The following is a 14,741-nucleotide window of genomic DNA, read 5'->3' on the forward strand; positions in this document are numbered from 1 at the left end:
GCGGTTATCCGCGGGACGGGAATGGTGATGAATTTTGTCACCGTATCATTCTCTAGAATCTACCTGATCTTTTGTTTTTTTAATCTCCTTACCTCTGGAATAATCTGCCACTCCACCTTAGATCCAAACAATCTTTCCCTAAATTTAAAAGACCACATCTTTGCAATGGCGCCAGTGAAGCTGCATTATCCCAACCGCTGGGGTGAGGACTCTTCAATTCTGCTGCATGATTGCTCTTTTGTCTTTTCATTGGAGTTCAATTTTCTAGTTCTATTTTCTTTCTATTCTAAGCCGCTATGACCAGTATTCAGTAATAGTGGATAATAAACAGACTCCCTGTAACCAGACGAACTTGTGTGTATTTAAGAAACGGTTAAAATGACCCCTAATTGAAGTTTCACCACTTGGATTTCTTTATATTTTGCTGGTTTGTATATAATGTTTTTGAATGTTTTTTATTATGCATGTAAATTTTTTGTTATCTGCCTTGAATAAAGGAAGAATATAAATTAATAAACAAACATAGTAGAAATCGATAGTAACACCTGGTCTCATTTCAGTAATTGTAACACAAACTCCTTCCACTGCCAGGCATACTGTAAAAAAAATGCAAAAATCCTCAGTTTAGTCATAACCTTGCTCAAGTTCCGAGTCTTCTGGTATCTCACCTAACTTGATAAAATTTAGATTATAAACCCAGTTTGACAGAAAAAAATAACTTGTCTATCTGACTTTCCTTGAGCTCCAATTTGGAAAAAGCAAGTAATTAAAACTAAAAGACTAAAACGGATAGGGCTCTTCAGCTTGGAAAAGAAACGGCTGAGGGGAGTTAGGATTGAAGTCTACAAAATCCAGAGTGGAGTAGAACGGGTACAAGTGGATCGATTTTTCACTCCATCCAAAATTACAAAGACTAGGGGACACTCAATGAAGTTACAGGGAAATACTTTTAAAACCAATAGGAGGAATTTTTTTTTCACTCAGAGAATAGTTAAGCTCTGAAACACGTTGCCAGAGGATGTGGTAAGAGTTTTAAGAAAGGTTTGGACAAGTTCCTGGAGGAAAAATCCATAGTCTGTTATTAAGACACTGGGAAGCCACTGCTTACCCTGTATTGGTAGCATGGAATATTGCTACTCCTTGGGTTTTGGCCAGGTACTAGTGACCTGGATTGGCCACCATGAGAATGGGCTACTAGACTTGATGGACCATAAGAACATAACATAAGAACATGAGAACTGCCATCTCCGGATCAGACCTTAGGTCCATCAAGTCCGGCGATCCACTCACGTGGAGGCCCAGCCAGGTGTAACCTGGTGAAAACTTAGTCACCCGTATCCTTCTATGCATCTTTCAAGGAGATGTGCATCTAACTTGCCCTTAAATCCTAGAACGATGGATTCCACAGCAACCTCCACCGGGAGAGCGTTCCAGATGTCCACCACTGGCTGCGTGAAACAGAACTTCCTGGTATTTGTCCTGGGCTTGTCCCCCCTGACACAGTAAGGCTATTCTTATGAAAAAAATTCACTCTTGAGGGCCTGCTTCACAACCATACTCTACCCAATCTGGATGTCCTCATTCTCCCTACACAGACTGGGAGCTCTACTTTTTTGTTCCCTGCTCATCAATCTGAGAGCCCCTGCTCTCTACTCCTCCTCTACCTTCATTCCTGCTTTCCTTCCAGAGCACAGTCCCCTTTATCTTTAGCTCCCCAACTTTAAAAACATAAGAATTGCCACTGCTGGGTCAGACCAGTGGTCCATCGTGTCCAACAGTCCGTTCACATGGCGGCCCTTAGACTAGCCTTACCTGCGTACATTCTGGTTCAGCAGGAACTTGTCTAACTTTGTCTTGAATCCCTGGAGGGTGTTTTCCCCTATAACAACCTCCGGAAGAGCGTTCCAGTTTTCTACCACTCTCTGGGTGAAGAAGAACTTCCTTATGTTTGTACGGAATCTATCCCCTTTTAACTTTAGAGAGTGCCCTCTCGTTCTCGCTACCTTGAAGAGGGTGAACAACCTGCCTTTATCTACTAAGTCTATTCCTTTCATTATCTGGAATGTTTTGAACATGTCCCGTCTCAGTCTCCTCTTTTCAAGGGAGAAGAGGCCCAGTTTCTCTAATCTCTCACTGTACGGCAACTCCTCCAGCCCCTTAACCATTTTAGTCTCTCTTCTCTGGACCCTTTCAAATAGTACCATGTCCTTGTTCATGTATGGCGACCAGTGCTGGACGCAGTATTCCAGGTGTGGGCGTATCATGGCCCGGTACAGTGGCATGATAACCTTCTCCGATCTGTTTGAGATCCCCTTCTTAATCATTCCTAGCATTCTGTTCACCCTTTTCACCGCCGCCACACATTGCGCAGATGGCTTCATTGACTTGTCTACCAGTACTCCCAAGTCTCTTTCCTGGGGGGTCTCTCCGAGTACTGCACCGGACATCCTTTATTTGTGTATAAGATTTTTGTTACCAACATGCATCAGCTTACACTTATCCATATTAAACCTCATTTGCCATGTCGCGGCCCATTCCTCGAGCGTGTTTATGTCACGTTGCAGTTCTTTGCAATCCTTCTGTGTCTTCACTACTCTGAATAACTTCGTATCGTCTGCAAATTTAATCACCTCACTCGTCATCCCAATTTCCAGGTCATTTATAAATATGTTGAACCCCGCTTTTCCAGTCCGAGTATTGTCCATTTACCCCCGCTCTCCGCCAACCAGTTTTTAATCCACATGAGTATATATGTGACCAATTTATCAAGACAAGAGGGAAAAAGTACTCCTTAGAAGCATCTCCCAAGGGACCTCAGAATGGTTTACATTAATTTATTCAGGTACTGAAGCATTTTTCCCCGTCTGTCACAGTGGACTCACAGTCTACCTAATGTACCTTTTCTTTTGCTATATTTTCAAAAAGTGGAACTGCATGATGTGTATCGATTATATTCATTTATTTGTGGTTTATTTCTTTCTTGTTATCTTTACAATTAGAGAGCTTGAGGATGGAACTTGGCCTTCCGCTGTTCTATTTGTTTTCCCTTTTCTCTTTTTGTTTGGTCTGGCACTTGATTTATCATTGTATTCTTTGCTCCTAGGCTCTCATTTATATCATTTGACCCAGCTGTCCAGTCCTATGTAAATTGCCTTGAAGCCCCTGATGCATCTGGTCATGCTGAAAGACATTGGGCTAGTGATTTCATTACAACTGCTCCTGGACTATTGGACTAGATTTGATGACAGCTGGGCTGGTTTCTTTTAACATGTGTTGTGTTTTAACATTTTTTTTTATCAGTTCCTACTAGTTCTGTCTTCCTCGGCTCAGTTGCTCGGAAACAAGTTTATAGAAATGGTATGAGTTTTGTGTTCCCAACCCCCAGACCTACACTGCATTTGTGTTAACAAAGCAGACAATTTCACTTTCTAATAAGGACCTACCGGTAAGCAAGAATCCCTTTTGTGTTTTAAAACTATGAAATCAGGTCTTAGGTGATGCTGAGATTTTGATACAAGAAGAGGATGTACTGTGCTAGTATATGCAGGGGAGATGCTGAGTTTTTGTTTTAATCACTGAACCTTAAAAATCCATACTCTTTATTGTTGATCAGAATTAGAGAACTTTCTACTTTTTCCAATTATAAAATGAATTCAAAAAAATCATTTTACAAGGAAACATAGAAACATGACGGCAGATAAAAGCCAAATGGCCCATCTAGTCTGCCCATCATCTCTTTTTCTCTCTGACAGATCCTACGTGCCTATCCCAGGCCCTCTTGAATTCAGACACAGTCTCTGTTTCCACCACCTCTACTGGGAGACTCTTCTACCGTTTCTGTAAAAAAATGTATTTCCTTAGATTCCTCCTGGGCTTATCACCTCAGCTTCATCCCATGTGCATTCACTCTTGAGTTTCCTTTCAATTGAAAGACTCACCTCAGGCGTATTTATGCTACATAGGTATTTAAAGTCTCTATCATATCTCCCCTCTCCCACCTTTCCTCCAAAGTATACATTTTGAGATCTTTTGAGTCTGTCCCTGTATGCCTTACGATGTAGACTACTGACCATTTTAGTAACTTTCCTTTGGACCAACTCCACCCTGTTTATAAAATTTTTTGAAAGTGCAGTCTCCTAAATTGCACAGAATATTCTAAATGAGGTCTCAGCAGAATCTTATACAGGGGCATCAATACCTCTTTTTTCCTACTGTCAATTCCTCTCCCTATGCACCTAAGCATCCTTCTAGCTCCTGTGGGCTGGGAAAATGGGAATGTGAATACAGGCCTCAGTCAGATCGAGGGAGGTGAGAAATTTCCTTGGCGCCACGGTCGCTATGACTAGCTTCCATGCGGAAGTGTGGTATCTTAAGAGCCGCACTGACTGACGAGGTCTAGAATTGGTCTGCAGTCATCTGAGCCTCTCTTTGGCCTCTGCCCGAGCCCAAGAATGCATCCGGGACTGACTCTATGGCCCAAAGGCAGCCTCTTCATTGTAGTCCGAACTTTGAGGGCTCTCTGGCTGGGGGACACGGAACTCTAATTTCTACCTTTTGGAAAACATCTAGCACCCAGTTGTCTGCAAAAGGCAGAGAATCTGCCCCCTATCAGGGGAAGCTTGGCTTCAGGCCTGGCATCACTGTGTTTTCTTAGTTGCTGGTGAGGGATGAAAGCTCAAGGCTTGCTATCTCCTGTCTCCATTGAATCTCTTTCCGCAATACCTGAAAGGGTCTCTGCGTCATTTGGCCTCCTAAATACGAATGAAATCTTCGGGAGTCTCAAAAATTGGCCCAATTCAAACTCTGGGCCATACAGTCTGCTGCCCAGTAAGGACTTGGGGCCATCAGGCCATTTAGGCCCTTGCCAAAGAGCATCTGCCCCGGAAAGGGAAGCCTGCTTAGCATAGCTTTAGAAGTAGCCTCTCCTGCCCACTGTCTGATCCGTTGGGTGGAGATAGCCTAGGTCGAGACCTTGCTCATAACTCTAAGATCATACAGAACATCCACAATATAAATCACCCCAGAGAGGAACATTTGGGGAACTTCCTCATCTCTTGGGTCTGAGGCCTGAGACAGGCAAATGTGATAAGATCATGATAGAGGAAGACATGGCTGCCACCTTAATCCCTAGGGCCAAAACTTCAAATTGATATTTGAGGAGCAAGTCCACTTTGTGGTCCTGAGGATCCTTTATCGTCATCCCTCCTTCACTAGACAGGGAGGTTTGATTAGTAAATCGCACCACCAGTGAATCCACTTGCAGCTGAACAGCTGCTGGAATCTGGTGCCATCGGATACAGCTTAGCCATAGCTTTAGCCACTTGAAGGGGACCCTCTGGCTACTCCCAGTGGTCAGTGACCAGCTTAGTGATGGCCAGATGAGAGAAAAAAAACCCACAATCAGAGCCACAGAACTGCTCATAACTGAGCAATGAGAAGAAGCTGGTGAGACTTCCAGCTTTAACCCTTGCAGTGAGGTGGAAATAGCGCTTGAACGTGTTGAGGCCCTGAACAGGCGTCATACTGTGGGGTCTTTCCCCTGATCCAGGGTCACCACATCTTGACTGCTGTCTTCCTGCACGGAAGCAGACTTGCCATCCTTCCAGTCTGTGACAGACAATCTTCTGGTCCAGGTCTGCATCCTCGTCTGGTCGGTGCACCTGTCGAGGAGAAGAACTCTGCACCGTTACAATAGGTGCACTGCTAACAGATGCTGAGGACCCTTGGCAGTTTGAATAAGCATTTCCACATAAGGCTCACAAAATCTGGGAAGAAGCCTTTTACTGGGGGCCCTGCTGACTCCAGCAGGGACCCTCCTGCTGGTCCTCCTAGGCTCTGCAGCCCCCAAAGCAACTGTGCTTGGCCACTACTGATTCAGAAGATCCTGGGAAGGGTCTCTTCCCCTTGGGCTGTGCCTCCTGCAGATCCCCAACCCTGGAAGACTCCTAGGAGGCTGAGCCCGAGGCTCTTGCCCCTCTCCACTACGCACTGCATTGTACGCAAGCCTGGCATGATATAGGGGTAAAGAGTTCATCCCAGCCAATTTTGAGTAAAATTGAGGCGTTAAGAAGCAGGATTGAGGCAAAAGAAAAAGAGATTTTTTTAATCCAAGATGGCCGCCGCCAGAAAAATCGTGCCACTAATGACCCGTGAAGACCAACCTGAATGAAAATAAAAATCACAAAGGGGTTTTGGAAGTGGGAGACCTGGGTTCTGGGGGTAGAAACAATCAAGCAACTTTCCCGATTTTCCCCATAGACTTCAATAGTCTTACTCACTGTGCCATGTAATGCATGCCTGTTTCAGCATAGAATTTCAGCTGGAATCAAGGAATAAGAGCTCTGCCTCTCAGATGCGCAGGTCATACCTTGTCTTGGGGCTGCTAGTCGGACTGAGGTCAGATAATCTCAACCCTGGAAAACTGCTCCACAAAAGGGGTGAATATAATGCAGCTGGCCTAATGTTAATCCTGGCCAGGCCGGGAAGGAATCAAAACAGCCTGTGCTCAAGCTCCTGGCTAGATCAGGGATGCAAACAGCTACACAGGAGACAGCCCCTGAGCTCAAAAAAATATAAAATCAGGCTGGCTGGCTAGGTGTCCCCAAGGGCTGGTCCTGCTAGGAGCAGACTTCCACCGTGCGAATCTGTGTCTTCTTCCAGGCAGAGGTCTCACCAAGTGGGAACCCCGGGTACCGAGCCTCCAAAGAACATTGAGAAAATATACCCCAAAATAATAAAACCTTAGAGCAGATCAAAAATACTGAGAAACTTGCTTACAGAAAACAAACTAAAGGGGCAGGAGCAGCTCCCTAGGAAGGAGGTGGAGTGAAAACATGATTGACACTTCTGCAAGCAATTTGCTAGTTCAGATACAAAGCCCTAGTGTTCAGGACCACTAGACCAGTGATTCCCAACCCTGTCCTGGAGGAACACCAGGCCAATCGGGTTTTCAGGCTAGCCCTAATGAATATGCATGAGAGAGATTTGCATATGATGGAAGTGATAGGCATGCAAATTTGCTTCATGCATATTCATTAGGGCTAGCCTGAAAACCCAATTGGCCTGGTGTTCCTCCAGGACAGGGTTGGGAACCACTGCACTAGACACATGGCACTAGAATTCTATTTTACTTTTCCATCCTTAACTTACAGTGATATATCCCCACCCGCCACCAATCAGATATGTCATTTTGGTATCTTTCATAGGCTTGCATCACATTGTTTGGTTAACCACATTCCACTAGTTTCAACGATATCTATTATAATTTATAGCCAAGCAATAACCCTCTCCAATCTAAATTCTTCTGTTGTACACAAAATGTATTTTTGTTCTTACTTACAAATGCTTATGTTTCAGCAGATGACCCAGTTAAATTAGAATCATTCATAACTATGATCAAAAGCAAGGGTTTTCCCCCCTCTGATAGCTCATGTTATTTTTCAGACCCAAAATGTTAAGGGATTTTCTACATAAAAAGAGAAACGTGCAAAGATTAGGTATGCCTATTTAGCTGGGATAGTTTGTCTCATAATCACTATAAAGCAAAGATGTGTGCTTGATAGGGAACATTTCTTTGTTATGAAAAGGGTAATTCTATAAACTGGGTAATAACATTTATGCATCCACTGTGTGCATTAATATCAGCATATACACAAACTGCACACTTATATACACACACATTTGCTGCACTTCGAGGGAGTAAACAGGAAGATAGACAAGGGTGACCCGGTGACATTGTATATCTGGATTTGTTTGACAAGGATCCGCATGAACGACTACTTCGAAAAATTGCGAGCTATGGAAGTGAGGGTGAAATACTCACGTGGATTAAAAACTGGCTGGCGGATAGGAAACAGAGAGTGGGGATAAATGGACAATACTCGGACTGGAAAAGCGACACGAGTGGAGCGCTGCAGGGTTCGGTGCTTGAACCCGTGCTCTTCAACATATTTATAAACAACCTGGAAATTGGTACAACGAGTGAAGTAATTAAATTTGCAGATGATACGAAATTATTCAGAATAGTGAAGACGCAGGAGGATTGAGAAGACCTGCAACCTGACAAACATGCTCAAGAAATGAGCCCTGACATGGCAAATGAGGTTTAACGTGGAGAAGTGTAAGGTGATGCATGTTGGTAACAAAAATCTTATACAGGAATACAGGATGGGCGGTGCGGTTTATACCACATTTTTGTCCAAAATTTTTTTCAAGTCCCAAATGCCCAGAACAAGACCATTTAGACATGGGAGGAGCCAAACTTGTAATGGACTGGCCATCCTGACATGTCAACAGAGCAGTGGGGCACCTTACAGGGCACTGCTGTGAACCTCACAAAAAGGATGCTGGATAAACATCTCAACTCCCTTATAGGTAATGATAAGCCCTCCCAAAACCCACTATACCCGTCTACAACCCCAATAGCCCTTCTCCAGCCCCCAGCACCTCTTCCCCCTTCTCCCCTCCCCATAGATCTAGCAGCACATCTCCCTCTCCCTCCCTCAACCCAGCAGCACCTCTCTGTCTCAGTTCCCTCCACCCAGATCCAGCAGCACCTTTCCCTCTTCTTCTTCAACAGTACCTCTCATTCTGCTCTCCAGGTCCAGCAGCACCCCACTCTTCTCTCCAGTTCTAGTAGCACTCCCTCCCTCTTGCGCCCCCCCCCCCAAATCCGGCCATCATCCTTCCCTCTCCTGTCCCCAAGATCAACAGTACCTCTCCCTCTCATCCTGCTCACAGAGTCAACAGTACCCTTACCTCTCCTGTCCCCAGGACCAGCAGCACAGCATCTCTCCCAATTCAGAAACACCCTTCTGTCTCATTCCCCCAATCATCAAGACCAGCATCAATCCCTCTTCTATCTTTAGGAGCAGGAGCATCCTTTTTTATCCCCAACCGACCCTCACTCCTTCTGTCCCCAAGCTGGCACCATCGCTCCCATTCAGTTCTCTCACCATCCTGGATCGCTGCAGATAGTGGAAGCCCAGCTATTCCTATATACAGACTCTTGACTTTTACTAGGACGCACCCCGCCTCTTCTATGCAGCTTCCTATTTCCTTGGAGGCAGGGTACGACCTAGCCAAAAATCCAGCCCTGTATTTACCTTACTTTCTGTGCAAATATATTTTTGGCTTATTTTTATATGTTTCAGTACAATAAGAGTCAATTCATATTTGCCTGCTTGGTGTTTAAATTGACTTCACCTCCCTAAGATTTTTCCATATTCTGCTCATCAGGATGCTCTCTTTCCTGCTTTCACACTATATTTTAGAGACATCATTCAAAACCACACACTTCTCGGTGACAATCACCATTTCCCTAGGATCTACTTTAAGAAAGTACTAAAAACAAAAAGGCAGATTTCATTCTAGAAAAGGTGTTGCCCATCCCTATGGTAAAGCTGCACTCTTCCCCCATTAAGATGTCTGGTTCCAAATAAAAAGTCTTCCATTTAGCACTATTATCTCATCTACAAACTGAAAAGTGGGAGCTCAGCCTGTTCCTGGAATCCTGTACATGAAGGAACTAGAAACCATTTCTAAGAATTCCAATTTAGAGGTTCCATACGTCAATCCTCTGCATTTAGAAGTTTAAAGTTTGGTCTACAGAACCTCCTTTCTTCACCATCCTATGCTACTGGTACCATATGCAGCACAACAGCTGAAACTCACGAGTGCACTACAAAATCCTATGTAACGTGATCACATCAGACAGATAAGTGATCCATCTCTGGGGAGACATTGGCAGAGTAAGGCAGGTGCTACCTGCAGAATACTACTATTATTAATTATCTCTACAGTGCTACCAGACTTATGCAGCACTGTACAGAGTCACAAAGAAGTCAGGATGAGCTAAGTTACTTACCTGTACTTTCTAAGCCACACAGGGGTCACTCCCATATCCCTGAAGCAGTGTCTACCCCTCTAGCTTCTCAGAGCTGAGAACACTTTGCGCTCTTTTTTCTAATAATTTAATCTTCAATTAAAACCATGCTTCTTTCTGCTTTCTCTTTCTTTTTTTAAAGAAAACAAAAATTATTTGAAGTTTCTGAAAAGTAACCGAGTAGGTTGTTCATACTTAGAAATATATCAGTTCCACCTTAATTTGAATAAAAGCAGAATATAAACAACAAACTACAAACTATTTTACATCAGAAAACAACATAAGCACCACAATAGCTATTTTTTAAGGCTAACAAAGGTAGTATTTTCAGAGACATGGCGTCAACTCCACATTCCCTGGTTCTATGCTTTATAAGTGTTAACCATATTCTGACACCAATGAAGAGAACAGATTTCTAATTTAATTATATTCCCTCAGACTTAGCTGATTCTGTCCTCTTTCTATTTATTTACTGAACAGAGGGCTCCTTTTACTAAGATGCATTAGCGTTTTTAGCGCACACACAAAATTACCACACGCTAAACCGCGCGGTACACTTCTAGAATAACGCCAGCTCAATGCTGGTGTTGAAGGTCTAGCACGCGTGTCAATTTTGCACGAGCTATTCCGCGTATTAAGGCCCTAACGCACCTTAGTAAAAGGGGCCCAGAGGCATTGGCAGATTATTGAGATTAATTTAGATTATCTAAAAATTTGAATCATCACATAAACCCGGAGTACTGTGTTGCTGCTTTGTCAACGCTGGCTTGTTTGGCAGGCCATTTCCAAATGATGTACATTTTCTAATTAAAATATTTTTTTTAATTTCAATCATAGGGTAAGGAAACACTAATTTGAGAAACTTTGTGCTCACTGCAATTTGAACATTCCTATTTCTTGATCCGCAAAACGCTGTTTTCATATATGTATTCCTAATTTGAATGAGAAAAATACAGTGGTAACAGTACAGAAAACGTTTTAAGCAAATTGCACATTCCAACTCAACTTTATCAGAAAAATCTTTAAAAGGAACTTAAAGCAAACCACAGAGGGAATTTTTTTTTTCTTTTTTACTTATCAATGACCTCCAATGTAAATTATAGAGAACAAAATATAGATGCTCCAAAAGCAGAAATATTGTCAAGGATTTTCCCCTGGCCTGAAAGATTTCCCTTCCTATTTCATGCTCATTTCTCTAGCATATAATTTACAGTAAAAAAAAACAAAAACATAAAATGTGCTTCCCACAGATCATAGCACTATTTCTCTTGCTTTCTGTGTGTTGTCTTCTGGCATTAGCAGTTGTGTTTTCTCCTTGACTAACTACACTGGGACTAACTGCTGGAATCTGGGAACTGACACCCAAGACAGACATACGGGTTGTATGAATACTTCCTCTACGGACAAATTTAAAATTAATTAGGCCAGAACAGTGATGAAGTTATAAAAAGGTCAAGAAAGAGCCCATAATACAGCTTAACTGAAAAAAGCACATACACACAAACAAAAAAAACAAAAAACATTTAAAAAACCCTTTAGTCTTGAGAAAAGGAAAGAGCCCCATCTCTGTGTACCAGAGAAAAACCGGAGGGAGAACTCTGTTCCATTATTTTATCTACATAATAACGTATAGAATGTTCAAAAAAAGTCATCTAGATATGTAGTATTGTACATATCTACATACACTCTTTGGATTTGAGATTAACTCAAAATTGGCATGGTTAAAGTTGGCTTGCCCTCTACGGAGTTCTAGCAAAATTGCTAGATCGGCTGGAACTAGGCAACTAAACACTGGCTCTTGATTTTTACTCTACAAGGTTACTTATCAGACTCACTTAATATGTAACACCATTCTCAGCCATTACCTTCCAGCACCAAAATAAAGAAAAAGCAGGACTATAGTTAGTTAGATGCATGTGATTTGGACAGCTCGGTAACGTCTGCTCTGTAACATCTATGTCTACTTATGTAATTTGCACTGAAGAACTGCCTCCTAATGAGGACGCAAACACAGTTTAAAACTATAACAAAGTAAACATCTTGGGAAAGGGAAAACTGCTATCAAAATATACAATTTGAATTGTAGACTATTAGCTAAACTTATTAAAAAAAATAGTAAGCAACCCCCTCCCATTGCTTGTCAATAATATTAAAGTATCCATCTCATTGCGAGGAGTAGATTCTGGAAGAACCCAGGAAAAGGCTTCACACACGTCCATTCTTCATTTGGAAAGTTCAACATATACAGTCCCTGGCAACTCCAAGTTTTGCAAGGGTTGTAGAGCAGCTTTCTCCACTGCATAGTCCAAGCTCCTGGGAAGCAAGCAGCAGCAGCAACGGAAAATAGGGATTCAGAATCTCAAGTGGGATTTGTGCTTTATCATGTACCTGGGCCAGAAACAGAAAAAGTAAGCAAAAAATGATAATCAGTGTCAATAGACGATGGCCATGTTAGTCCCCTTCTGTAGATAGATTTCTTTTTAATGAATGTTGAGATTTCTATCCCATCTCATATACCAGGATTGTCTAAATTATTTTCATATTAAGGCCTCACATTCCATAATATAGTAGACATTCAAACATCCCCACATTATTTTTTTTGTATGTTTTTATGTATGGACCTTCAGACCATCATCAGGGTATAGACCTCTGACTATAATACTCTTCGTCGGTCCAGCCTTTATTATTTTTATTAGTTTTTTATCCAATTCTTTTGACTAAATTTTTTACTACATTTTTTTAAAAGCCATCAGACTGTCACTTAGTTTTAGCTTATAGTGATCCCGTCCGGTCTTCACCTCTCCCGACATGCATGTTTCACACAAGGAAACTTTCTTCAGGGTCGAGGGAAACGATTATTGGAGCCGATTCAACGATGTTACAAAAAAAAAAAAAATATGGGGATGTTTGAATGGCTACTATATTATGGAATATGAGGCCTTAATATGAAAATAATTTAGACAATCCTGGTATATGATATTATCAAAGACACAACTGAGGCATATATTTATTTGTTTGTATGAGATTTCTATCCCAACATTAAGTCAGCATGGAATCAGAAATGTATGAGACCTGATTTCCTCACCCATATTGGACAGTCCTCTGTAGCTCTAAATTCTGTTGATCTCTCCCCCCCCTCTCTAAGTTATAATACTTTACAGATTTGAAGACTACCACCATTAGTCCAGTGTGATAATGCTAGCCACAATTCACTTGTATATTTGGGCAACACTATCTTGTGATTCATTTCTACTTATTTGATGAAGGAAGTAGGGCTCTAAAATCCAGTCACAAATATACTAGGTTAGTCCAATATAAATATCTCACTTCCAATTTTTACAATATAAATCAAAACTAGTTAACACCCAGATGTTTACAGTGGCATCAAAACATGACTTCAATAAAAGTTAACACTCCGTGGTACATTTTAAAAAGGACCAATAAAAATATGGTGTAACATACGGCCTTTTGAGACTATACATAATCTTGTTTGCAGATTTATTAAACTGCACCGTATTTTCACATGTTGGGACAAGTTATAAAATGCTTATTTTCCCTGATTTTTTTTACGGCTAAAAATTTCACAGCCACATTTTAAAATAATAATTTCATGAACATGCCATATTGCTCTGGAATAAACAGATAACCAAATTTGTGTCACTGAAACAGAACAGCAATAACGCCTGTGACAAGGCAGACAACTGGATCCGAAAGTTATCAGCTAGCTCCAAGAGAACATCACATCATGCATAATGAGACTTCACGCCTGGTCCCTCTCAGTACGGATGAAATTAAATGAATCAAAAACAAAATTACTCTGGCTCGGCCCAAAATTAGCTCACCTGCCCGCCCTCTTCACCCTACCCACAGGCCCTGCTCTACACCTTGAGTTCTCAAGCAAGGTCCTCGGCATCACTATCGACTCCTCCCTTTCCCTCAACGATCACCTGAATTCCCTGGCAAAATCTTGTTTTTTCAGCCTCCACATGCTGAGGAAAGTTAGATCCTATTTTCACCAAAAGCATTTCACCGTCCTTGTACAATCCATCATCCTATCCAAACTCGATTATTGTAACGCCATCTACTTAGGCCTAACGAAAAAAAGTCTTCGCAGACTCCAGCTTATCCAGAACACTGCGGCTAAGCTGATTTTTGCTAAACGCAAATATGACCACGTCTCCCCTCTACTTATCAATCTTCACTGGCTCCCAGTACTTTCCAGAATTCATTTCAAATGCTCCTGCCTGGCTTTCAAGATCATTCACGGCATGCTTCCGCCCCTAATCCCTCTATCCTTCCTCGCCCCAACACCAACTACCACCAGATCTGCCCACAGACATAAACTATCCTTCCCCTCTCTACACGGCATCCTCCACGCAGGTACACTGGGTAGGATCTCTCCTCTCCAAAATCACCGGCCTCTGGAACGACCTCACTGTCCCGCTGCGGAACCTGGACTCCCTCCAACTATTCCGAAAACAACTGAAAACCTGGCTTTTCTCTAGCATATAATAATCTCTTCTCCTGATTACATCCCCTCTTTTTATGCTTTGTAAACTCTTTCTCTTCTCTCCTCCCATATTTTTTAAACTCTGTAAACTGTGTCGAGCTCCACTTCAGTGGAGAAGATGCGGTATATAAACCTAAGGCTTAGTTTAGTTTAGTTTGGTACACTCTGGCAGCTGCTCTTACTACGTAAGCAGAACTGCTAATTTGGCTTATTTAATATCCCTCGCACAAACACAGTGAAGATGACCAATAGGTGCTGTTGCTTTAAGGCTCGGCATGTACGTGTTTCAGCCCTATCAGGAGTCTCTATATGAAAACTATAGGAGTGGCGCAGCTTATAAAGGTGAGA

The 14,741-nt window shown here is 42.2% G+C and overlaps 1 protein-coding gene across 1 annotated transcript in view; it reads right to left on the reverse strand.

Annotated features, from left to right (window-relative positions):
* Positions 1-11,784: 11,784 nt before the first annotated feature.
* The window catches only part of CDC73 (cell division cycle 73), a 160,669-nt gene continuing 157,712 nt past the window's right edge, over positions 11,785-14,741 (reverse strand). Inside the window, exon 17 of the mRNA XM_033960855.1 lies at positions 11,785-12,271. Within this exon, the coding sequence (XP_033816746.1) occupies positions 12,235-12,271 (37 nt within the window). The 3' untranslated portion in view covers positions 11,785-12,234. The remainder of the gene's footprint in view (positions 12,272-14,741) is intronic.

The sequence above is a fragment of the Geotrypetes seraphini genome, chromosome 10 (genome assembly GCF_902459505.1).
Source record: "Geotrypetes seraphini chromosome 10, aGeoSer1.1, whole genome shotgun sequence".
In the NCBI taxonomy this organism is placed as follows: Eukaryota; Metazoa; Chordata; class Amphibia; order Gymnophiona; family Dermophiidae; genus Geotrypetes; species Geotrypetes seraphini.